A 26,748-nucleotide genomic window follows, 5' to 3' on the forward strand; every position below is an offset into this window, starting at 1 on the left:
TAATAAAACTATTCTACATACTTTTAGTCTATTCTAAACCAGTTATGCCAATTTTACCTTGTATGACATCTTTCTATTGCAGGGAATTTCTCAGGCCATGGTGACATGTACTGAAACTCTACATCTTTGTCATACCAGTACATTAAGCAAGCACTGTGAGTATTTCTTCGTTTCTCCTCTTCCTTTAGGCACTTATTACAGGATTCCATGGCCAGTAGCAGTCGTTTCTAAATTTTAGAGAAATTAGCATACATGAAACTGGCAACAAAAATTAGCATGGAAACATCTAAACAAATTTAATCTGATAAAAGATATTACAACAACATATATAATATTATCCTATCTACAAAAGGAAAACCTTGTAATTTATTCCTCTACTTTTTACCATTTGATTTGTATTTAATGTCTTCTACTCATTTACTAGTGTTCATGTGAAGAGATTTTCTGTAAAAAGTCCAGGGTTTATTTCCTCTCCAAGTGTTTCTTTTATTTTTTCTCTTATTTTTCTTTTTAGGTGTTTATAGATAAAACTTTTTTTTCCCCTCAAAAAAGTATGAAATTAAATATTTGAATAGCTGACTAAAAACATGAACAAACAACAAAAACTCCACAGCCTTTACTTAAGACTTCTGCCACTTGAAGCTAACTTTGCTTGTGATGACTTACTATCCAGGCAGCAAACATTTATATTTTTCTGTGGTCTTATCAAGCAATAATTTAAACTTCCATTTAATTGCATGTCTAACTGGTGTCTCTCAGGGATCGGTGTTGGGACTGGTCTTGTTTAACAACTTTGTCGGTGACATGGACAGTGGGATTGAGTGCACCCTCAGCAAGTTTGCCGATGACACCAAGCTGTGTGGTTCGGTTGATACGCTGGAGGGAAGGAATGCCATCCAGAGGGACCTTGACACACTTGTGAGGTGGGCTGATGCCATCCTGATGAAGTTTAACCATGCCAAGTGCAAGGTCCTACACCTGGGTGGGAGCAATCCCAGGCACAGCTACAGGTTGGGCAAAAAGGAAATTCAGTGCAGCCTTGCGGAGAAGGACTTGGGGGTGTTGCTCAATGAGAAAATGAACATGAGCCAGCTTCAGTGTGCGCTTACAGCCCAGAAAGCCAACCGTATCCTGGGCTGCATCAAAAGAAGTGTGACCAGCAGGTCAAAGGAGGTGATCCTGCCCCTCTACTCTGCTCTTGAGAGACCTCACTTGGAGTATTGTGTGCAGTTCTGGTGTCCTCAGCATAAAAAGGACATGGAACTGTTGGAAAAAGTCCAGAGGAGGGCCACGAGGATGATCAGGGCACGGGAGCACCTCCCATATGAAGACAGGCTGAGAAAGTTGTGGCTGTTCAGCCTGGAGAAGAGAAGGCTGCGTGGAGACCTCATAGCAGCCTTCCAGTATCTGAAGGGGGCCTGTAGGGAATATGCTGGTGAGGGACTCTTCATTAGGGACTGTAGTGATAGGACAAGGGGTAACAGGTTAAAACTTAAACAGCAGAGGTTTAGATTGGATATAAGGAAGAAATTCTTTACTGTTAGGATGGTGAGGTACTGGAATGGGTTGCGCAGGATGCTTGTCAATGCTCCATCCCTGGCAGTGTTCAAGGCCAGGTTGGACGAAGCCTTGGGTGACATGGTTTAGTGTGAGGTGTTCCTGCCCTTGGGAGGGGGTTTGGAACTAGATGATCTTAAGGTCCTTTCCAACCCTAACTATTCTATGATTAATTAAAAAGTTTAGCTCTTTGTTGCAAAGCTTTTATAGAGAGCAGGCACTGAAAGATCTTACCTCATCAATAAATGGGATTAAGACTACTGCTTCCCATTCTTGCTGTTTTCCATTTAGGTCAGTTTTAAAGTCTGGTGGATAATATTCTATAATAGGAGAGTCTTGACTAATCATCAAATGCTAGGAAAATACAATATTGAAATTAAATACTACCAGAGACAAATTAGCAATAAGGCTAGGAAGAGATAGAGGAAGGCTGGTATTAAAACCAGTTACAGGCTGAACAGGAATTTAATATTCATCATTTAAATATCTTAGTCTGAATTTTTCTTAGCAAACGCAAAACTTTCTATTTATTACTAACTCTACAATATACTTAAGAATAGTAAGAAATATTTCACCTTACACCTAAAACTTGGAGGTAGAATATAATTAAGAGGACATGCAAAAATATCCAGCAAAGAGCTACTTCAGAATAAAACAGACAAACAGTAAACAGTAGATAAATGCAATTTAATTCTAAATCCTACCTGGTAGCATTTAGGTAGTAGATCTTTGCTAGCTGCTGGAAGTACAGCAAGAAGCTGTTCAAATGGCATGAAAGGTCTTCCCAGTTCAAATTTCATTTTGAGTTCCCCTATGTTACGAATATCTGACAGATAAGGTGCATAATGATAAGGATAATACCTGCAGGGGAAAAAGTTAAGCACAGTTTTAGCACAGCAGTGTTCACTGATCAGAAACAAACAGAACTGCATTAAATGTTCCAAGCATACAAGGTGAAACAATTTCTCATTTGACAATTTTTCTTACCAGCTCCATGACTGAACTCCATGGTAATAATAATGCAAAATCCATTGTATTGCCTGGACATAACACTCAGCTTGATCAGCCAAAAAGTCACTTGAAAGGAAAAAGAAAGATACTCACTAGTACTCCTTATTTTCATTAGTATATAAAAATTACTTAGCACCCTGTACATAGGAATGAAGACAGAGCATTCGGGGAACCTAATAAGACCATAGTTTTCCACATTGATAGAATACTAATTGAATTTTTCTCTCTGGTCCTCACATACTTGTTACAGAAAACTTGGCTTGCAGCTCTTATTACATTAGCTAAAAGCATCGCCGATGCAGTACACTGCCATGTGTTCTGTGCTTTCACCATGGATGAAAATTTTGTCTTGTATTAGACATATGTAAAGACTTGGGTGTTTAAAACAGAAAAAGAAACCCCCCCCCCAAAAAAAAGGAAAAAAAACACCACAAAAAATACACTTACTCAGAAACTACTTCTACACCCATTTTAGTCATGTAGTAAGTTCTTTTGTATTGCCTAAATTCAGTTTCAAACAGATCATCATCTTCTGGCTCATCTTCCACTACAGCTGGAAAAGCAATCACGACAAGAAAAGAATGAACATTCACTTCACTGCTACAGTAAGGTTGCAGACTTTCAGTTTTGACTTCCTTGCACTGAAGTACCACAAAACAATCAAAATATTTACGCAGAGCAAGTCTGGAACTTCCTTTATCCTTTAAAGACTGGGAACCCATTTTGTAGCCCAATTACAGAACTGAGTAGAAGAGATAAGGTTTCAGAAAATAACACATTAAAATACATTTTAAAATTTAGCCTTTTTCCAGGAATATCTTATATCATGGAGTAGTAGTTATATATTTTTTACATTAGATTTCCTAACTTGAACAAAAGACATTTGCTACAAGTGGAATGAGTTTAAAAACAATTCACACAACCAAAAACCCCAAGGCCATAAAAATCTATTAATTTATCCCCACTTGTATAACAATTTAACTTAGCATAGAATTATCAAAACCATAATGTTGGAGATTTGCTCATTCTTTCCTTTAATTCATCATGAAAATACTGATCAGGGAAGAAGCACTTCAAAAGCTTTAGCCCCGTTCCCTCTCACCATAAGCCAGTGATGTGCAGTTCCATTTACCAAGAGCTGACTACATTAATTCTGCCACTTAGATTAAGGTCATATCTGACACAGAATTCCTACAGATCTTCCAAGTCTACACACAAATTAAAAAAGTTCTCTTTTGTAATATGTATATTAAAAATTACTTGCACTTACTTTTAGGAGTCACTTCACTTTCATTTTTTTCTAAAGCAGCCAAACATACGGAGTTTTCCTGAGCCTATTAAATAAGTATTTGAGATAAAGTAAAAAGACAGAATAAAATGCACAAACCTCATTTACAACCATATAATCTGCAACTCAGAATGTTATATTCAATATGTTTAAACATTATTTAATGTAAATCCCACTACATTTCCTCCTCTTGTAGTTGCCTACGGAAAATTATTTTATCTCACAAAAGGACAGACCACACAAAGGAGAAGGCTCAAATAAAATCTCAACTACCTTTATAAAATATCTGAATACTTGTTTTCCAAAATACTACTGTTTCCAAAACTGTGTAGGTCATATTTAAGGATTTTTACCTATATCATGCATTGTACTACAGCACCAGCATGCAGTCAAATTTTTCGTGAGTAAATTTTTAAGAACTCAAATTACTTTTGTGGGAAGTAAGGACACAAGAAATCTTGTTTGAGAATGTCAAACAAGCCAAACATTCACTTCATTCTCACACTGTCTTTTGTGTACAGCACTGAGTAGCTTTCAATAAGCAGACTCTTCCCCTGTACCTGAGATATGCAAGCTCCTCACTGTTGCTGCCATTCAAAGGATCAGCCAAGATAGATAGCCAATACTATATGACTGCTCCAAACTTCTCAAGTAAATAAGAAAACAACCACAACTAAGATACCTTATTAAAGGAAGAGCTAACATGTTCTTACAAACAACGAACTTCACTAAAGAACAGGATAATGATATACATTGTGTCGTGACTCATAACATCGTCCTTGTATAGAAACCTTTCTTTCATAGCTGCCAAGAGTCGCCTCCATACGCTGTGGGACTGTGGGACTGTTTCTCTTTTGCAATTGCTTTGTCAGTTCCGCCTTCCCTAGCAAGTGATCCCAGCTGCTTGGCTTCGCTACCTTCTAGTTTGTGACTGTCAGCCCCATTGTCCCAGCATCGGAGCATGATGATGTGCTCCCCTGGTTGATAGGTAAAATCTTTTCACATATTCTGTAGCTCGGTTGAGGTCCAGGGTTGCAATGTCGCCTCTTCTTCCTCTGACTCACGTAATAATAACTCATGATCAGATGCTGTCCTAGAGAGTACACTGTTTCTTCATCTTGCTTCATCTTTCTTGCCTCTTTTTTGCTTTTCCCCTTTTGTAAATGGGCAACCGATATTGGCACAAATTGGTCCTCTGGTTTAGCTGCAGTGATTATCACTGTGGTTGGAGTGGCTGCAGTATCTGTTGTCGGGGTTTGGGTAGCTGCTGTACTTGTCACTGACGCTGGCATAGCTGCTGTGCTTGGAGCTGGAGTAGCTTCACTGTCTGTTGCAGTCGGAGTTTGAGTAGCTACTGTACTTATCTCTGGGGCTGGTGTAGCTGCTGTACTTGGAGCTGGAGTAGCTGTGCTGCCTATTGCAGTTGGAGTCTGAGTAGTTGCTGTACTTGTCACTACAGTTGGCGTAGCTGCTGTATTTGGAGCTGGAGGAGCTGCGTTGTCTGTTGCTTTACCATCAGATCCAGAGACATTTTTTTCCCTTTGAAGGTGCTGGACAGTGTTGAACAGGGCTTTGGAAGCATAGGCCAAGCCCCACTGCGTTGCCATGATTTGTACCTCTCTGATATGACCAGGATGACAACACACTTCATTTAAGTGTTTTACTAATTTTTCTGGATTTTGCACTTGTTCACTGGTGAAGTTCCAAAGCACTGGAGTGGTCCACTGGCCTAGATACTTGCCCATACTACCCCACACACCCTGCCACTCATGGCTGTCCAGCCTCAGAGAAAATATCTTGGTCCTCCTGTATCGTCATCTAACCCTAGACAAGACCCAAACCTGACTCCGCTTAACTTTCAAGATCAGACGAAATGGTTGGGGGTAAAACACACTCGGTATGCATGCCAACATCACAAACAGCAGGCAGGTATCAAGGGTACCCAAAGCCACTCAAAACTTTCAGAACTCTCAAATGATGCTGTAAATGGTCCGGTGGGGGGGCTGGGAAGGTAAGGGAATGTCTCCTTCACAGGTTGACCACCGGAAGAGTGGAAAAAAGATGTGTAATTGTTAAGCACTTCTATTATATACCTCCCAAAGTGTAGAGGTAGTGACCACACTGGGAATGCAAGCCAGACCAGTTTAATGATCAATCAGTCTACTGTATTACAAGTCACGACCATAAAGTACAATGAAACAAGAACCTTAGCCCAAGACCTCAGCCAATAAACACTAACACAGCAAATACAGGCTGTAAGTAAGATACAACATGCTGAAACTCTGAGATCAAGAGCAACAACTTTGAGAGCAAATAAATCAGCATTGTGACAAGTGACTATTGAAACAAAACAATAAATGCTTATCACAAATACAACTAAGACACACTTCTAGTCAGATCTGTCATTATCTCAACACTGCGTGCCCCACGCTGAGTGCCAAAAAGAACTGTCGAGGTTTAAGCCCAGCTGGCAACCCAGAACCGTGCAGACACTCGCTCACATCCCCACCTTCCGCCCCCTGCTCCCGAAGGGATGGCGAGGAGAATCAAAAGAATGTAACTCCAATGGGTTGAGATAAGAACAATCCAGTAACTAAGGTATAACTCAAACCACTACTGCTGCCACCAATAATAATAATGATAAGGGAAATAATAAGGGAAGAGAATACAACTGCTCACCACCTGCCAACACATACCCAGCCCCATCCATGAGTGATCTAGCCCTTCTGGGTAACTACCCCCAGTTTATATACTGGGCATGACATGCTGTGGTATGGAATACCTCTTTGGCTAATTTGGGTCAGGTATCCTGTCTCTACTTCCACCCGGCTTCCCCTCCTCCCTGGCAGAGCATAAAACTCACAAAGTCCTTGGTCAGAGTAAACACTACTGAGCAACAACTAAAAACATCGACGTTATCAGCGCTGTTCCCAGGCTGAAAGTCAAAACCACCGCACTGCACCAGCTACTAAGAAGGAAAAAAATGACTGCTACTGCTGAACCCAGGGCACAGTGACAGATTAATCTTGGAGGGATTTCCTGCTGCTACTCTACACTCTGCTGAAGGCATATATTGACAGATAGTCAATGGATGTGGTGGTGAGGAACATGACAGTGGGACAGAGTCAAGGTACAGAAAGGTGCTGTTCCTCATTAACTAGTTATAACTAGAATTGCAAGTTTAATCTGAGATAGTTCACACCAATGAAATTCCTATTTATCTATTCATTGTCAAATAGTTGGCCAATACCAGCAACTGCACGAATGATCTATCAGTGTATCTGAAACATATAAAATGGACAACAGGCTATGCAAAGTAAAATTACAAAGCATAGCAAGTTTGACCATAACTCACCCAAAAGTAAGTTTTGCTGAAGTTGAGAAGAGATAAATTGACATAAAACATTAAGTTATGGGTTTAGAAGATTGCAAAAATCCTAAGAACCTGACCTTGATTTAACACTTCATCACTCACAACCAGCAATGCATACAGGTAGTTCCTCAGATGTTACCTTTTACTATAATTTCTGATCTCAGAAAAAACTCAACACAGAGGTTTATGACATGTAATTTGCCTAAAATCAAGTTACTGATTTACAATAAGTAACATTCATAATTCCAAAACTGCACATGCAGAATACTAACCTTTTGTTTCTTTTGTTTAATTTTTCTGGCTTCCTCTGCTGCAATACCAGCGGCCTCGTTGAGGTATTTATTGCCTACTTTACTTTCAAACCATTTTAGGTCTACAAAGACTTCACTGAAGTGTTCACGATCAAACTGTACAGGAAGATTAAATTAAGTTTAGAAATATTTGAGGGATGCCAAATTTAGAGTGTTAAATTAATAGTGTTTTCATACTACATGCATTAGGTTACACCTGGAGGTATCTGTACATGAACAGTTTGGCCTAGAGCTACAATTAAACCAATAGATTAGTATTAAAAATATTTTTTTCTTAGTGATACATAACACACACCTAAGCCATACTTTTTTTCTTTCAGTAAGGCAGCATTATGTAATAAAAGTAGCTAGATAACTTACACATTTCACTATTAACTATAGAAGCAGTAAAACAGATACAAAGTTTGGGTGCCACACACCCAACACTTTCAGACTTCCACCCAAGAATCAGAAGACAAGGCTGAAACAGCGAAAGCAGACAGATTAACTTCCTCCTTCCAAGTTCAGCAGAAGGCCAAGACCTTTCCATTTCTATATGACCTATAACTTTTCTCATCGCTAGGATCAATTACTGCAGTGGCACTTAATAGGTTGCCTCCTGTATGCCAGTGAGTTAACAAAGAATGGTTATGCCTGCCTCAGAGATACTAATGCTTAATCACCCTTGACCAATGATCTTCATAAAAAACTTGCAAAACAATACTGCTCTTCAAGAGCTTACTCCACAAGAAACTGATCAGCAGGGGAAGCAAAGAATATTGCTGCCTAGAACACATTAGAACAGTAATATCCCTCCTTACTCACATGAGGTAAATCCTCGTTTGACCTGCATTACTACAAGATACTAGCTAAAGGATAGATTAAATGACTCAGCCTTTTTCCTCTTATAAGTTTAGACAGAAACTGATTAGACCCCATAATTTAAATGATAAAACAGCTGACTGAACCACATGTGAAACTCAGTCATTTAACAGCTCATTAAAACTACAGCACCACACTGAGGTTAAATTCAACAGACTATACCAATCCAAACAGCACAATTCTGAAGTTACTCACATCTGACAATCTTGTGAGATATTTCTCAAAGCGTTTTAAATTCAGATGTCCATTCTCATTTATGTAACCTATTGGGAAAATAAAGTATGGGTTTTAAATTAACAATTCTAAAATTTCAATTTAAGTGCCCTATAGATAATAGAATGCAATTTTGCTGCCTGTCTAAAAAAAGTGTCAGAAACGCTAAACATTCTAACATGGTTAAAAAGATCAACAAATATTAAAGCAGAAATTTTAATATTTCTACTTTCCACAACTGTGCAAAGTATTCTTACCTCCCAGTTCTGGCAAGATAGTCATGTATGTTCTATAAAGTAACGGCAGTGCATCATGATTAATGTGTAAATGAGGTAGATGAGGAATAAAATCATTTCCTACAAGGAAACCCATTAAGATCCAATCATCTATTATCCTTTCAATATCGTATTCAAAGGAAATCTTGTCCTGGGGTGGTGGAAGAAAAAAAAAAAAAAAAACCCAAAACACAGAAGTATAATTTTTATTATCATGTTTACATAAAAAGACCTCACACATTTTTTCAGTCACAGCTCCATTAAAACTTACTTTTACAGGTGAAAATTCATAATCAATATATTCTCTCATAAGCGATAAGTGCAGTAAATGAAACGTGGTTTCCTCTGGGGCACATGCTCTGTAAATTATTCAAAACATTAAGTTAAATTATTTACAAACACACTTTCAATATGAATATTTAATAAGGTTACCTAAAACCAAGTAATCTTACTGGGATTAAATCTTTGCGGAAGAAATATATAAACATTTGTTTGAATCTGTTTTATGATTCATCTGGTTAAATAATATTTTGCAGTAGAACCTTCTAAACAAATGTGACTGCACTGCATGGAAAACAGCTAGCTTAGAGAAAGCAGGGCAGCTTTGTCAAGTTCCATGTTTTATTAACTATTTCCCAAGTAATTATAACACTGTCCAAAAAGGGACAGCCTAACCTAACTTTGCACCAAATAAATTTTAAGGTATTTCAGAACTAGTCTGAGTACTTACAGAGTATACAGATTCACGTTTAAATTTGCTGGTTACATTTGCAATCATTTGAAATGCTTCTTGTAAGAAAAGAATATGCTCAAATTAAAGATGCTACATATGTATTTGGTGGCTTCAACACAGCACCAAAAGAGTTACTAACCTACTGTTTATGGCATAGATTAGTCAACATATATTCTGCCTTCTTTTCCTCTTCACTAGAATTACTTAATATGTACTCCAACATTAGGCCAAAATCAGTTTATACCTACACCAAAAGACTAGTAAGTTCAAGACTGATGTATTTTTTATTTCAAAAAGGACTATTTTACCTTGTAGATACTATAACCAGCTGGGACTACCTCCAGTGACAAACCAACAGAAATACCTATGTATTCACACATACAAATCAGATTTTGGCCAAAATCCTCTGAGGAAGATGGGTGTGATATACAAGCTTAGATGAAGACTACTAAAATGAACTCTAAACTACAAAGAGGTTTAGACCCAATTCTGTCACTTTTAAAATATAATATTCAAATTGGTATTCAAGAACACTGCCAAATCCATGCTGGTGTTCTAAGACTCTAGAGACATTTTTGCCCCTTAGTCTTCATTCAGTACACCTGAAAATCCTGAACAAACAAGTAATTTCTCCCAATCAAGAAGCTGCTGACAGATATTAATTTCAATGTATTTTTAGCATTTTAAGATTCCAAATTGAAAGTATTCATAAAAGTGACAATACTGACAGAAGCCAATTGCTGTAACTTCCAGAAGTAAATTCCTGTAATGAGCAATTATTATCCAGAAATTTCAACAGGAGCCAAACCTGGAACAATGCTTGGGTAGGGAGGCAGGGGGGAAGGCAATTTCCCTTTGATTTAATACTTTATTTAATTAATCCCCACGCCTCAAAAAGCTGTCACACTTTTATATTATTTTTATAAAAAAGAGGAAACTGACATTTTTCTTTGATTACACACTAAAGGTCTTTTATAAACATTACAATGTTACATGCCAACACTGCCAAGACAATGAATATTAGTGAAAAGTTGACTGCAGAAGACTGAATACTTATTTCTGATGTGCATCATCTTGTCCTTCACAAAAAAATACATTCTTACCAGCAAAAATAATGCATTTATCTAAACATTTGTATGTCTTATCTAAAAAAATTTTTATATGTATCAAAAAAGTGTGTTTCTGTCTCTCCCACCTTCTCCCTTTATCCACCAAATATATGTTTATGGTCCTTCAAAGAAGGGACCTGAGTCACAGGAGCAGTTATAAAAGTAATTCTTGTATAACTCCATGCACATGATCAGTTCTGGCACAAATCGCCTTGTTCTGATGACAGCTCACAAGTTACTACAAATGGGCAAATCCAGAATAAAAACATTCAGGCAAGCACTTTAAGAGAGTTTATTTTAGAAACTGTTCAAATAATTTACTTTTATGCACAAAACTTCAAAGATATAAATACATTTTAAAAAGTTAGTATCTGCATAAGACAAGTAAGGAAACAGTGTTAGTATAGCCTGGGCTGCTCCGTTCATAATATGAAGAAAGAAGCGCAACACACCAAAGCTCTACGGATTTTTTAATGAGCTGTCCTGATAGCACACACTTTCCCATGCAAACTCACTCAAGTGCATGATTTAACAAGTTGATTTCATGGATTTTTAGTAACAAAGACCTTATTTAGTATACAAGCAATAAAAAACCAACTGGTTTAGTCACCCAGTATATTTTAGATTTAAATTCATAATATATAAAGAGTGAAATTAAATGAATTTACCTTTGAGATTTTTTACCAGCAAATCTGACTTCTTCTCTTAAGAGTGCAAAGTGTGCCTCATGACTTGTTAATCCCAGCATAATCTATTATAAAGAAAGATCTTTATTATTATTTTTTTTAACTGTTATCCAAGATTTGAGCAGCGTAAAGCAATTTTGCTGCCCTGTTTAACTACAAATTCAAAACTTTGCAAGAGTACAAAGTTATGCTCTTGGTTAATAACATTCATTTTAGAACCCTGTGCATTTAGGAAAACATCAAATATACTTTATAAACTTCTGTTGTTTGTATTATTTTATTTGCACATACCAAGTCAGCATCTAAGCCATAGAGACAGTGTCTTGTGTTTGGGTCGTGATGGGGCTTTGCTTTTTCTGATCTGATGAACTCCATAATTTTATGCTCACCTTCCCCTGGAGTCTGCACAAAAACCCCCCCGCAACAACAAATTCATCAGTAAGTATTTTTCTATAAAATAAACATCTATTTAAAATAAAATACTAACAAAATACAGTGACCTCATGGCCTGATAAGTAAACTGTTACTCCTTGCCAGGATTTGTCTGTGGATATCTTCATATTTACAAAGTACTTAAGATGCTCATGCAATCTGGCCATGAATTCAGTTCCTGAAAATAAAAATCAAAGTTACACATAAAACTTTTCACTAGTCATTCAAAACTGTATTTTCATATCAAAATTAAAAATGAAAACACAAAAACCAAACAAAAACCACCAAAACAAGAACACTAAATACAAACCACCTCCCCCTCTCCCCCCAAAAAAACCCAAACAAACCCCCAAAAACAAACAAAAAAACCCAAACCCAAGAAGCAAAAAATTCTGCATGGGATGAAGGGAACAGCTTTTTTTTTTCCTAAGAAGATTCCTCTTTTCCATTGCAATCTAAAAAAATTTTTAGAGTAAGACAGTACTCCAGTCCTATGAGAAGTTATTTAAACTTCTGTTCTCAACTTAAGCCGGTATCAATTTTGTCCTCCAATAAAAATAAAGAAGCCTTAGGATAGGGAAATAGATGCAAAACCATAAACCTAATCATTTAAATTTAAATACTTGACAAATATTCTTACCAGGTGTAATACAGTTGGAGTCAAATCTGGCTTCTGTTGGGAGAGTTTCTCCCTTTTCTAATGCCTTTTTTATTTTGTCCTCTGCCTCTTTTGCTGATCTAAAACAACAAACGGTTGGAAAAGTGGAGTAGAGAAAGAATCATCTTATTCAAACATTAATATCTTAAAGTACAGCTTTACTGACAAAATACATAAAGTTGATTTTTTAAATAGTGTTTAGGAAAAGGAGAGAGAGAAATTTGAGTCCTGGATAGAGTCTGACTTTGTTTCCCACACAACTGTAAGGCTTATAAGCAACTTTTTTCCCCCAGTAATGATGATAATCTGTCATTACTCAGATACAGTTAATATTTAGATTACCAAAATGATCATTCAATGGCTGAGCACAGTGAACAAAAATTAATGTTGAAACAGTAGAAACACTCAGGATCTGAAAACACTGTATCAGAACAACAGTTGCAGACTTTAAGAATGTTGTTAAACAAAGCAGCAAAAGTCTGGAATATCACAAGAATAGAAGGGGTGAACTAACAAGTTATCATCACTAGTAATGGAGAAGCAAGCAAATATCCTAGCCTTTCTTGGCCAAGGATTTCTTAAACACTTTTGAACCAGAAAAAAAAAAGTCACCAATATCTTAGATTATTGTCCTTTTCTCACTTCCACTTTGATTTTCTCCTTAGAACTCTTTCTTAATCTCCTCTTCTTCTCAACTTTCCTTTAAAAAGCCCAAAACCAAACCCCACAAAAAACTCTGCAGCCTGAAAATATTTTCTCCTGTCCCTTCCCCTCAGTTTTCTTCTGTCACTTTTCACTCACCATCACTGTACTGTCTGACCGCTGGCTTGCTCTCCTTATAGCAGTCTTCAAAGAAGCTTCCACATCTCCCAAAACTTTAATATAAACCTTAACAATGTACAATGTACTTGCAGCTCTGCATCTGAGCTGGCTTGCTAACTGGTATCAAAAGGAAACCAGAGTTTCATTAGAAACTTGGTTTCTTCTATGACTGTCAAAGAACACGGCATATTATAGCAATCATTTAGCAACCAAAGCAGCACATCTAGAACTAACATTCAAAAAACCAAAGACCCTCACAGGTTATGAAGCCGAGATTTATTTCACAGAAAATTTCATGAAAAAAAAGCTTCCCCCAGTCCAATATACAGAGAACAATTTAAGTAGTAAGCAAACTTTCCTTTTCAGAGTCCTGTTTTTAAGTATTACCATTTTACAGGTAGTTACCCTCATTTAACTAAAAATTCAAGCTACCGTCAAAGGCCCAAGCACTCATACTCTCATACTTTACTTTTCACGGCACACCATTTAGTATTTTCTTAAGCATCTACTCTCTTCAAGACAGAGGCAGAACAAATATTCTCACCTAAAACGTCTCCCACGCTGCTGATTCATTTTTGCTCTTGGAGCTACTCCATCAACTGCCATGAAGAAAACCTTTCTTGGTTTAATGATGCGAAACAGTACTTCCAAATAGTGAAAAATGTCAGCAAAAATCTTATCTTCTGAGATTCTGAAGTGAACATCATCATCATTTGGATGTGAACACTGATGTATAATGCCATTCATGTCCAAGTATAAATTGTCAAATTCTGGAATCTACAAATGCCAGAGTTAGTACCGACTTGGTGACAGCTGAAGCAATGCAATCACTACTCAAGGTGTAGCCAAGAGTAATGAAGTCTAGAAACAAGATGAGGTGTGAAGCACTGGAACCTACTGTACACCAATGGGCTAAGAATATCTTGACTGGTTTGCAATCCGATATTACTATTTTCCCAGTGAAGCAAGTCAGCTAAACAGATGTACACAAGCAACACATACAGCAGAAACACTGTTAAAAGTATGAAGCAAGAGGGTCATTATTTATCTTTTTTTGTTACCAAAATCCACCCAAAATGCACAACAGCAATTTGCAATAAACAAATCTATTCTTTAATCCATCAATATGACTATATATAAAAAACATCCTGTCATTTCAAGTTGAAAAAGGCACTGCTCACTTTTCATGATTTACTCTTGACTTATCTTTATATGATTTTGAAAGGCATGTTGTTGGACTTGTATTTAAACATCCAGACATAAGAGAAACAACTGTTTCAGAAAACAGAGGAAGAGAAGAAATGACAGGATAGAGAAGGACCTTGAGTCACTTTCAATAACTAGTCTTCTGTTGTGCATAATGATCTTCACTGCAGTCAAATTCAGTATCCAAACTGCTCTCAGAATGCTCACACACCACATCAGCCACACAGGCACCACTTGTAGATAAGAAGAGAGTGGAGCATTGCACAGGCAACATTCTAAAGAGATGAAAACTGAAGCTTTTATATGCAACATATATATGGAAAACAGATAAACATTTAAGAAGCAGGGCTACAATATGATTTAAAAATCATTAGGTGTTTTACATAGGTATTGCCTTTTTTCTGGGTATTTTTTTCTGTAATAGCAAACAAAAAGATTTAATCTAGATGCTGGTTTCTGTCAGTCAGTACATTCAAGTGGTCTGGCAGAGAAAAGAAAGAATACGGTTTCTAATTAGGTTGGAAAAGACCTTTATCAAGTCCAACCATTACTCCAAGACTGTCAAGTCCACCACTAAACAGTATCACTGAGGGCCTCATCTACATAGTGTTTGAACACTTCCAAGGACAATGATTCCACCACTGCCCTGGGCAGCCTGTTCCAATGTCTGACCACTTTTTTTGTGAAGAACTTTTTCCTAATATCCAATCTAAACCTCCCCTGGCACACCTTGAGTCCACTTCCTCTTGTCCTATCGCTTGTTACTTGGGAGAAGACACTGACTTTCCACATATTTGTAGAGAGCAAGAAAGTCTAGCCTAAGCCTTCTCTATTCCAGACTAAACAACCCGAGTTCCCTCAGATGCTCCTCATATGGCTTGTACTCTAGTGTACTACTGCTGAAGCTTAGTATCACAGATAACAATCTAGATGTTTTCTGTTTTAGAGAGCAAGAATTCCATATAAGCTAACATCGTTTAGTCTTTAGGAAGACTAACTAGACAATGACATTAGCAGGTAAGGTTGAATTGTGCATTCTGTTTACTCTAGGAGCTCTAACAGCCTCTTTCAGAAAGCATCATGGATACAAACCCCTCTTTAGAGTGACTCCTCAGTGGGCCACAATTCTTCAGCAAAAGTTTAAAGCTAGCACAAATTTCAATGAGCAGCCCAGGTTTTTAACAAAACAGTTGAAAAGCCAGCATACACTGCTGCTGCCTTGCTACACAGGCAGTATAAGACATGGTTGAAAAATCCAACAAGCCATAAGCAAAGACCTAAGCTTTGAAAACTGCTTTGAAACTAGAAGGGTCAAATATCCAGGTCTGGTATGACTTGAGCAAGGACATCTTAGATACATTGATACAACAGCTGTTTAATCCTTCAAAATGCTGTTTAGGAACAACATACTAACACACACGCTTTCAATCATCACCCAACTCATTTCAGAACACTCTTATTCAGACTATTAAACAACTTCTATAATGCTAATTGAAAATGATAATGAAAAGTTAAGAGCTGATATCTGACTGACAACAAACATGATTTCTCTGAAAACAAGCCTTATAAACCCTTTAAAAAGCAGTATCTGAGTCTTCCCCTTCTCAGGCTTTAACATACTCCTTTCGTTTTGCTACTAACACAAAATGTCCCACTCCTACAACAACAAGGAAATGCAGCAGAGCTGTAAAACTTCTCCCTCGTCATTACTGTGCTATTCCTCGTCACCAGCAATAACTTTCCAGAGCCCGGTAACTACGCAACTCCGATCATCTGGTACAGAGGGGTGTCGGGCCGCCGGGCGTTGAGGAGCCGCGGCAGAGAGCCGACCGGGCCGGGAACACAGAAGCCGAACCCGGCCTGGCCGATTCTTGGACACACAGCGCGCTTTCGGGTTCGGGTGCTTCCGAAAACATTGAGTGTAACAAAGAGCGCTAATATCCGCGCCGCTGGCATCCGGCAGCAAGCTCCCGACACCGCTGTGCGCTCACGGCGAATCTGGGGAAGATACTGAGGTTTTCGGGAAGCACCGACAGCCTCGCCCGCTTTCCACAAACCGCCAGACCGCCCGCCCGCCGACACCCCGCGACTTTCGGCCGTTTCGAGATGCGTGTCTCGCTGAGGCGCAACCGCCGGCCCTACGCTTTCCCATGTCTCTGCGAGCCGGCCTCGGCTGAGGCGCAGTTCTGTCAGCGGCAAGCCCGGACGGGGGGACCAGGCGCCCTCTCTCACCCCGCCGAGGGGCGAGGCGGGACCCCCTCCTCCACCCGGCGCATGGCAGACAGTGGCGCTCCACTCTCAGCTTACCTGATGCTCCTTCAGCACCTGACTGAGGCAGGGGTACCGCTCCGAGATCCACCGGTAGAACTTGGGGACCCCCATGGCCACCGCTCCACCGCCCTCGCAGCTCCACCGGACCCAAACAAGCGCGGGCCACGCTCCGCCCTCCTTCCGGCGCGCCGCGCTGACAGTCGGACCGCCCGCGCCACAGAGCGGCGCGCAGAGCGCCTCGCGCGACCATCGAGAGCGGCGCGCAGAGCGGCGCTGCCGTGACTACGCCCCTCCCTCCCTCCCTTCCTCCCTAGCCTGAGCAGCGCCCCGCCCCCAGACCCAACCGCCCCGCCCACGTTCTGCCCTTGCCGGAGGCCTTGTTTAGAAGCAAACCCTCACGGTTTGGAGACTGCGACAGCGCTTGAGGAAAATTATCCATTCATGGCCCAGAGCAACAAACCCACTGTAAACACTTTATTTAATTTTACACTCTCCAACGTGGCTGGAGTGCAGCTGAACCAAAACTTACAGCATCATTGTAATCTAACACTAAGAGTGTTCTTTTTCTCTCGGAACAGAAACAAAGAAAATGCACAAACATTCTAATGATAACCGACTGTAAGATAAGAGTGTAATTCTTCCTTATTGCGCCCTTCCCCCCGTCCCTTTCCCTACAATTTGGATGCCTAGAGAAGTAAGCATTACTTGTAACTTAAAACCAGCCTTCTGACCATGCTAAATTAGTCTACTCTTGTCCATGTCATAGCACTTTTTGTGAAATGGAGTCTCAAAAATAGTACCTGTAGCCACACTTTTTAGAAGGAGGGAAGGTATGACTATGTCCAGAACTCAGGCACCTGAATATATGTTAAAGTCACAGACGCTATCACAGTGGTGACACCCGTACTCTTAAGGTCCTCTAACTCTCAGCTTTGTGTCATTTCCTTCAGGAAGGTAACAGTTTCAGTACACTGGAACACTGCATCAATTTCTTCATGGCAAGATTTAAGATACAAAAATGCAGGACAGATACAGCAAGGGCACATGGAAAAAGAAGTCCAAATTAAACAAAATTCAAGGTCTAGTGCTGAAAGACCTTCTGAACCATTGGTAAAGTAAGTTGAAAAAACCCTTTATGACATCAGTAGAAAACTTTAAGTCAGCTAAGAAAAATCTTTACAAAAATACACAGTACTTTATGGAATGCATTATGTCAACATTTTGAAAATTTTTCACATAGTTGGGCTAAGAAACTCGCAGAGATTTGCAGTCTAATTTTTAAGCAGTTCCTATGTACTGTTTTCTATATGTATACAAAACATAAGTCGTAACACCTTACACATATGAATGTATTCTTAACATACTTGCAAGTGTACCATATATTTTACAAAGAGTTTGGATTGAGCCTAAGATTGTTCTGCTGCTTATAATCAGAAATCAACACGAGCAATCAGTTACCACTGATTAATACCTTCAAGAATATTATAGCTACATGGCTTGTGAACAGTTCAATCATTCCTAAAAGAACAAATTTCACATATACGGAGCCCAGCCCATATACATCTGGCAGAGGAGGTTGTCATCACTTGCTTCTTGAATAAGGTAATGAACATGCCCTTCAATAGATAAGGGCAATCCTTTTATTCTGTTTCTAGTCTTAATGACACCTTGCAATCGTTGTTCTATATCAAGGACATGAGTTTTGGCCTGAAAACAAAGGAAAAAAAAATACTTATTAATATCCATGAAATTCCACTTAAAATAAAAAATTTATTTCTTGGGATGCATTTCAGATCTATATGTTAATTTAATACAAAACTCAGATGTCTACATCAGTTACTTTGAAAATAAAGGATACCTACTTCTAAAAATACTTCTCTAAAATGGATAGTGTTAGTTAAGTAATATATTTTGCCTTACATTTTTACAGATAAAATTTACCAGAAAAGACTGAAAAACCTATGCAAATGTATTTGAAAATATTAGAATGCTTTATTTCATACAATTACTTTCAAATAAATGAAAAATTTTCCTAGCCTTTTTCTTGAAATTCTGGAACATTCAGGCCAAATTGATGAGCAACTGAAAATGAAGCTGTCTAATAACAAGTTGTGTGGGAAACAACCCAAAATAAGCTGTTCTGGGGCCCACTAAAGTAGATAGTTCATACCAGTTATACTCACACATTTCCTTTAAAGCTGAAGCATAATGTTGGCAACTATCCAATAAAAAACAGTTAAGGTAAAAACTATGTGGGAGATCCTGTAACTAAAATAAAAGTTCTGTAGACACAGCCTGGTTAGTAACTGTTTGAAGACCAGGAGATTTTCTGTGCTCAAATGCAAGTTCTGTCTTGTTATATAGATTCAGTACCATAGCTTGTCCCTATCTTAGCTCCCACGTTTTTCAGTACTTCCTAAGTTTTATCTGCTATTACAGATATTTTCACTAAATATTCCCTTTAAAGCAAGAAGCAGCAAATGAAAACTTCTGAGAAGCGGAAAGAGAACAAATATTACAGGTTGTGCAAACTGTGTTTTGGATGAACAATTTATCAGCAGCTAGAGAAGAAACAGTACATATGTAATTCTAGTTTTAATCAAGTCTTCCTTGTCACGTAACAAGGCACACATGAAAAGCACGAAAAAATGCATGGAAAGGACTCCAGATGTTACTATCACTGTAAATCTGGAGTACAGTGCAACAGTCAGATCGAAGGGTAGCAAGAGTCTCACCTATCCTATTGCTTCCGCTGATATTGTCATTTATTTAGTAATACTAAAGACATATAGGCTCTATTTTGTTTGGTTCTTTAGCAGCTAAATTATGTTTTCTGTCAATATAAATAGTCTCTTTATGGATAAAAATTATGAACACAGAGATAATCAAGAAGAAATGACCACAGGAAATTTTAAATTAAATTAAAAAAAAACCAAAAAACCCTCACCAAAAAATCCCCAAACAATAAAACAAAAAAACCCTGAAACAAGACAGTTAAAGTTGCAATTAGAAAATACATAACTTGCAGCCATAAGGGACATTTGAATACCTTAATGCTATGCTTGTTTTAAACTAACCTTTTCATTCACAACTTCTCCAGTTTCGTTCACCTGGGCTTTTGTATTCCCTTTAATGGGTTTACTCCATTCCACAAGAGGATCATGGAGAAAAGTCTTTAGGACACTAAATAAGGAGAGTTTAAAAAGGATAAGATACACAATACATTTATTTTTCAAAACAAGAACACTGATGGGATTCTAAAGTAAGCACTGAATATTTACATTGTTTTATATTTAATTAAATGTCAGAGTCAGACTGAGCTGCATGACAGGCATGTGCTGGAACTGACATATTCACCAGGAGTTACTGTTTCAGATATTTAGACTACAGACAGCTTTTTTAGAGTTTGTAGCAAAACCAGTTGCCATACCTCATTAGAGGCTCCCTTTGATCACGCATAAGCCTCATTGTGACTTCACAAGCTCTTCGGAAGAGACCTTCTGTTCCCATTGGGCCCATTCCATTAACCATATTGTGAGTGAGACGGAAAGGGACGATTTCCGGAACTTCAAAAGTTTCTCCCTTTACATTGATAAAAGAGGGTATGCCCTAAGTGTTTTAAGCATTACTAAAATAAAGGGTAACATTTGCTTTGTGTTCAGGTTTTTTTCCCCATTGTTAGCAGCTAGGAAACTGCCACTGACAAGAGATATTTGCTCAGATCAGAATCTGTAGAAATAAACAATATCTCTACGCTACTTGAATTTGAAAGGGTAATGTCCAACATGAAAAGCATCTTTTCAACAGAAACACCGAAACTCCAAATCCTGCTCTGGCCACACATTCTGCTGTTTATTTTTACAGAACCATTGGAATTTTTTGCTGAATTTGTGTGAGAAAAAGGTAAGAAACTTTTCATAGCAGCAGAATTCTGAATATGGCAATTACAGCTTTGTATGGAGGGTGGTACTGGAGAGAGGAAAGTCATCAAATATGAATACTCTAAAATTTGGGCTATTTCAGTGTATCCACATAAGCTCATCTGATATTGGCTAAATCAAAAAGTTGGCTTTCATTAATGCAGCATATACAATCATATACTCTTCACATATCCCAAACTGTTGAATGTAAGTAATAAACAGACCAAGAGAGGACACAACAGATATATTCAAGTATAAGAAGTGGAAAAAAACCCATGCAGCCGGTAGAAATTTGTAGCTTCCATGCATGCAAAAAAAAAAAAAAAGTGTTCAGCAAGTAGCATTTCTCACCTTATTGAAAAGGCAGTTGAAATCCACATGCACACATTCACCAGTCAAAGAATCGAACAGGATGTTTTCACCATGACGATCTCCTAGACCAAGTATGTAACCTACCATTGACATAACTGCAACAGAGCGGCAATAGGCTGACCTACTGTTGTACCTGCAGAAATAAGAACCAGATAGGTCTAAGTCACTTCCTAGGTTATCAGTCTTTATCAGTAGAATCAGCAACATTCAGTGAAAATACACAAAGTAAGTATCCTTGAGCCAAACCAGTTCCAGTCACTCACCATGAAGTAGGATCAGGAAATGTTCTAAGAAACCATTCATGGAAGAGAGGAGGATGACGAGGCAGAAGGACTTCTTTGAACATTTTCAGCTTTTCAGGCAAAGGTGCTGTCTTTGGAAGCATATGCTGACGCAATTCTTTTCCAGTCATGTAGATACCTGTAATAGACCTCCCCAGTTAGGTAAAAGAAATCCCCAAACATAAAGCCTTATCCCTACTATTACAATATGGTATTTTAGAGAAGATAATTATCTCCATAAGGACGAAATAAAAAATTCATCATGTCAACTGAAAGAGAAGACTGGTAAAACCTGTGGCTTGTTTGCCAGATCACCATGGAGTGAGACAGGTAGAATACACATGCACAAAAAACCCAAATCAAACCAAACCAAAACCACCCCTCATAAAGCCATTCATTGTATTCAGAGATATATTCAGATATTGATGAGCTATTTGGAGTTGCAAAGTTGCAGCTTTCTGCATACATACATACCAAGTATGCACGACATTTTCCCCAAAACTTTCTTGCAATGACGAAAAAGTTGTTTTGCTAACAAGAAATAAAAATAAATCTGATCTCCCTGGAAAGTTACTGTACTCTCAACCTTGATTTGGTTATGAATTATCTTAATTATCTCAAATGTAATGGAAATGAAAAACAGAAAATTAAATCTAAAGAAAAAGTCCAGTTTCTTCTGTTACTCAGTTCTGCACATAAACGACAATGCTGCTGGCACTGCTGATGAAATTATTTATATCATTGTATAAAATAATATATTAAGATGATTGTGTTATCAGTTCTTGTAAGGAACTTGCTCAATGCAAGCACCAATTCTCTTCCATTTTAGTCTACCACATGTACGAATAATAATATACTGCAGATAGTTAAACATACACATGACTGCATCTTCCTGGACTTCAGTCTGATCCTTGCTGTTTGTCTCATTTACTAATTAAGATACAAGCTCTTTAAAAAAAGTAAGTATCACTACAGTCTAAGGTATTTCTTTACCTTTCTCCTTATAAAGTTTTATCAGGATATTTCTCAAACCAGCAGTATTGTTCACCCATTCAATTATGCCACATTCATCATTTAACGGAATAACTGCATAGGTTCTAATATGGAGTTCTCGCCTACGTGACTCTGCATCTTTTCTTAAGCACTATTCCAAAAGGAAAAATGAGATTAGCAGATAACAGACAGGATTAAAATGTATCAGTAACGTTAACCATCCTATCTCTATCTATTTTCTAATTACATGATCCAGAATTTAAAAATATAAGCTTCACTGTCTGCAGTAGGTCAAATACAAGCAAAATGTTCATCTGTTCTCCAAAGTAATTTAAAACAGAATTTTGCAATAGAATTTGTAACTTGCATAACTTTTACAAGGCTTTAATCCCTTAAGCAGAATAACTAAAAGGAGTATTTTAGTGTTCTAGAGATGCTATCAGAGATGCTTGAACCTCATGGAAAACATGTACTTTATCCTTAGCATATTGCTAAGAAACAGATTGTAACTGAAGTAAGAAGAATGGAAACACTTTTAGCATGAAAATATGAATTTACCTACTTCTTACAGAAAATATTAGAAAATCCTGAATAAGAAATATGAAGCATGACAGCAGAAAGTTTGCAGTTACTTATTTAATATAAGTAACCTCTCCTCTATTTTTTTGCTGGAATAAGCAATTGTTTTGGCAAAACGTTATGTTTTGTTAATTACTTCCACAAGTCCATCAGAAGTTACACATTATCAATTGCCACCAATTTCTGCTTAAATAAGATATTTTGCAATAGCTCACTTTTCTTCCAGTAAGCTTTATCTCAAAGTAAGTTAGAATCACAGAGTAGTTAGGGTTGGAAAGGACCTCAAGATCACCTAGTTCCAACCCGCCTGCCATGGGCAGGGACACCACATGCTAAACCATGTCACCCCAGATTCCATCCAATCTGGCCTTGAACACTGCCAGGGATGGAGCATTCTCAGGTTCCTCGGCAAGCCTGTTCCAGTGCCTCACCACCCTCACAGTAGCAAACTTCTTCCTTATATCTAACCTAAACTTCCCCTGTGTAAGATGAACACATTACCCCTTGTCCTACCACTACAGTCACTAATGAAGCATCCAAGTTGTTTGGTTTGTTGTTTTTTTTTTTTTTCATTAGGTAGTTCAGTATTTTGTTGTGGTCAGTAAGTATAATGCCTCTGATTATCTAAGTCATCAAACCTTATTAATAAGGGAGTTGAATTCCATGAGCCGACAGTCTTTTCTTAGATCATCTTTTGGCTTACACATCATAATGTAAGATTTCCCATCTGAACCTTTTAAGGTGATCTTTTTTGGCTTTTGAAGTGAGGCAAGGATTTCCACCTAAGGAAATAATTAAATTCTTTATTAAGATCTTTATCAGATCATACAAAATAAAGCATTTAACTGTAATAAACCACTGAAACCAATCATGTTGGCACTTCCGTGGTGCTACAGCACAATAACCTCAGGCCAAAACTTTACTGAAGTATCAAGAGGCTGTATCTGTCTCAGGTTGTTATGACATAAGCCACTCACTTTTCACAAAAGTAATTACGAAGTTTCCTACTCATTCCTCCATTACTAGGGAACCAAGATATGCTTGCAGCCGCATTTGTTTAACAAGTTGCCAGCTAGAGTCTTACCGTATCATCAAAGCCTGCAATGTAGGCCCAGCATCCAGGAAAAGGGTCATGGTTAGCATGTGTACCAGGAATTGAAGGAAGAGTCGGTATCATTACAGATTGTAAGGGAATGAGAATTTCACTGAATGTATGCTCTTCTACTAGTCTCTTAAGTGTTTTGAAATGAATACTCATGCTTAATGTTGAGCTGTTTCCATCAACCTTGTGAAAAAAAAAATTGTTCACATATTAAAAATGAACACCTAAAATATTACTGCAATTTCACATTAACTACTGAATAACATAATAAATGCTTATGGTAATAAGAAAAAATGACAATTAAATTTCAAATTAAAAGGCAGTGGTCAAAAGAAACATATCTGGCCATTGTGTCATATGTATTTTTCACACTGAATGTAAATACAGAATAATGAATGAATTTATTTAGTTTTATCTGTATTATCAAGTTCATTTTTTTCATAAAAAACACAACTGGCCTTTTTACAGTAAAACTCTGTGAACGCTACTGGGCCAGAGTGATACGTGAAAGCACAAAACAATATATAGCTTACACACTGTGAAAAGTATCATTATGTACTGAAATACTTTGCTATGTTCTCAATTTTGAGCTGTTTTCTACTATTTTATAATATTTTTATTAAGTAAATAATATAAAAATGTAAAAAAAACTACAAGTTAGCATAGCTTCTGTTAAATTGCAGTAATGTAAAGATTTGGCTAATGAAGGCTGTCAGAAGAAGCTTTTGTATAACATCTTTAAATTACCATATTACATGCATTACTTTGGTTATTTTTGTAAGTACCGGTTTGTTGCATAGTTCTAATAGCTTATCTGTAAGGCGTGTTGCATCTCCGATAAATTTTCCTAAAGATTCCTTCATGTGAATAGCTTTGTTTAGAATTTCCTTACATCTATTGACACGCATAGGGTAAGAGGACTGAAAAAAAGAGGAAAGATAAAATTTATTAAATCAGTCAAATCAATTAAAGAATGCCCAAACCCCCTAACGCCCCACAATAATGAACACATTCTTTCTGCTGCTTATTGATTGTCATATTTAATTGGAGCAGGATGTTCTCCGACTGAAATTTAGTGTTTTTTCAGTGCACCACCGGGGGAGGTGCAGGGGATGTGTGTGTGGGCTATTACTTTCCGAAATCATTCTTGAGAGTCTCACAACATAAAGGCAAATACTCATGAACATGCCAGTGTATCCTGACTGCTACTTCAACACCCTTAAAGAAATAGCATGCACCATGCTTTTCAAATTGCTACAGAATGATCAAGTACCAGGTAATATTAGGAATATCTACCTCATTTTAATCGAGGCAAAGAGCTGATTGTTTTCATTATTAAACTGGAAGCACTATTACAATTATTAGAAGCAACAAAATCTGTTTTCTGTAACTACCCAATTAATCAGCTATTTGCTCAAACTTCCTTTCCTAATACATCATACAAGTCAGGATGCATGTTAGCATTCTAATTTGGAACATTTAAACTGTTATATCTGAAGAGTAATCTGAAAACCAGTAATATCTAAACTGTAATATCTGTAATGTCTGACTGCAATATCATTGTTTACAGTCACAGCATTGCTATCCTGTTCCATAACACTACCATAGCTCTGCAACTCTTAACTCCTTATCATCTTAAATTAAAATAGGTAATATTCACATTTCTCTCTAATGAAAGCAGTTTTATAAACTTAATAAAGCTGTAGCTATATTTATCAAAGTACCTTGGACACAGCAGTCATCATCCACATTGCTTGCTGGGGATAGGCTAAAAACACTTTAGCAACAATCACCATCAGAACTGCAAAGACTTCATCATGAGAATGGCAGATTCGGGAGATCAACTGAGAAAAAGCTGTCAGAAACTGATAAGGTGCCAGGTGATTTGTGTGCTCTGTAATCACCTTATTTATTTTAGCTAAATCATTTTTCATTTGAACACGTTCTGAACGACTAGCTGAAAAACACAAGGGGACAAGATTATTCTCCTTTTTTCTCCCACTGGAAATACAAAATTATTTAAATCAAATATGAACAGAAACATATTTAACCAGAATATCAGGAAACAAACAGAGACAACAAGAACACAGAATAGACAACACAAGAAATGCTCTTTTACACTCTTAAAATTAGAGGAATAATAGATATTTTAAGTGATGCAATGACACTCCACTTTTGTGCCTAGTAAAAGGATTCTTCAGTGAAGAGGAAATGAAGGAATTTTTTGCAAAGAATGAAATTAACACCTCTGCTCCTATCTCCACTCCTGCCCCTGAGGGGCCAGCATGAGTAGCACATCAACAACACAGAAAGCAGCATCTGATGTGCCTGCAGCCAAATTTGGTTGGCCTGTCTATAGAACCCAGTCAAGATCAAGGAGCTAGAAATGTCTGCTTCACTCTAGACCTGCAGGCAATGTTTGCATTTTTCATTTGTACAAAAGATTCCCACCCAAAATGCACCTATAGGAGTAGTTTCACTCGCCTTGATGCTGCTCCTCCCTTTCTCCCCTCTCCCCCCTCCATTTAAATGTCAGTAAAATTCCTTCGACAACTGGAACAAAGACTAACAGGAAAAAAGCCCCAAAGCCTAACACTCTACTGTAGCAAGTGCTCTCCCCCCTCCATTTAAATGTCAGTAAAATTCCTTCGACAACTGGAACAAAGACTAACAGGAAAAAAGCCCCAAAGCCTAA

General features: G+C 37.8%; 2 protein-coding genes across 3 annotated transcripts in view; both read right to left on the minus strand.

Annotated features, from left to right (window-relative positions):
- The window catches only part of XRN1 (5'-3' exoribonuclease 1), a 38,766-nt gene extending 21,849 nt beyond the window's left edge, over window positions 1–16,917 (minus strand). For both annotated transcript variants that reach the window (XM_031047220.2, XM_031047219.2), the window contains exons 1-16: window positions 16,843–16,917; window positions 13,874–14,106; window positions 12,490–12,587; window positions 11,918–12,027; window positions 11,709–11,819; window positions 11,400–11,482; window positions 9,161–9,248; window positions 8,872–9,040; window positions 8,597–8,664; window positions 7,502–7,636; window positions 3,839–3,902; window positions 3,016–3,121; window positions 2,545–2,634; window positions 2,262–2,418; window positions 1,792–1,911; window positions 58–227 (exon numbers count right to left, since the gene is read on the minus strand). In XM_031047220.2, the coding sequence (XP_030903080.1) occupies window positions 58–227; window positions 1,792–1,911; window positions 2,262–2,418; window positions 2,545–2,634; window positions 3,016–3,121; window positions 3,839–3,902; window positions 7,502–7,636; window positions 8,597–8,664; window positions 8,872–9,040; window positions 9,161–9,248; window positions 11,400–11,482; window positions 11,709–11,819; window positions 11,918–12,027; window positions 12,490–12,587; window positions 13,874–14,106; window positions 16,843–16,917 (1,877 nt within the window). The remainder of the gene's footprint in view (window positions 1–57; window positions 228–1,791; window positions 1,912–2,261; window positions 2,419–2,544; window positions 2,635–3,015; window positions 3,122–3,838; window positions 3,903–7,501; window positions 7,637–8,596; window positions 8,665–8,871; window positions 9,041–9,160; window positions 9,249–11,399; window positions 11,483–11,708; window positions 11,820–11,917; window positions 12,028–12,489; window positions 12,588–13,873; window positions 14,107–16,842) is intronic.
- A 350-nt stretch (window positions 16,918–17,267) lies between these two features.
- ATR (ATR serine/threonine kinase) overlaps window positions 17,268–26,748 on the minus strand; it is a 43,205-nt gene continuing 33,724 nt past the window's right edge. The window contains exons 38-47 of the mRNA XM_031047186.2: window positions 25,778–26,010; window positions 24,839–24,973; window positions 24,036–24,236; window positions 23,590–23,733; window positions 22,373–22,523; window positions 21,362–21,518; window positions 21,078–21,231; window positions 20,237–20,388; window positions 19,884–19,989; window positions 17,268–18,513 (exon numbers count right to left, since the gene is read on the minus strand). Of these exons, the coding sequence (XP_030903046.2) occupies window positions 18,340–18,513; window positions 19,884–19,989; window positions 20,237–20,388; window positions 21,078–21,231; window positions 21,362–21,518; window positions 22,373–22,523; window positions 23,590–23,733; window positions 24,036–24,236; window positions 24,839–24,973; window positions 25,778–26,010 (1,607 nt within the window). The 3' untranslated portion in view covers window positions 17,268–18,339. The remainder of the gene's footprint in view (window positions 18,514–19,883; window positions 19,990–20,236; window positions 20,389–21,077; window positions 21,232–21,361; window positions 21,519–22,372; window positions 22,524–23,589; window positions 23,734–24,035; window positions 24,237–24,838; window positions 24,974–25,777; window positions 26,011–26,748) is intronic.

Source organism: Melopsittacus undulatus, chromosome 6, assembly GCF_012275295.1.
Source record: "Melopsittacus undulatus isolate bMelUnd1 chromosome 6, bMelUnd1.mat.Z, whole genome shotgun sequence".
NCBI lineage: Eukaryota > Metazoa > Chordata > Aves > Psittaciformes > Psittaculidae > Melopsittacus > Melopsittacus undulatus.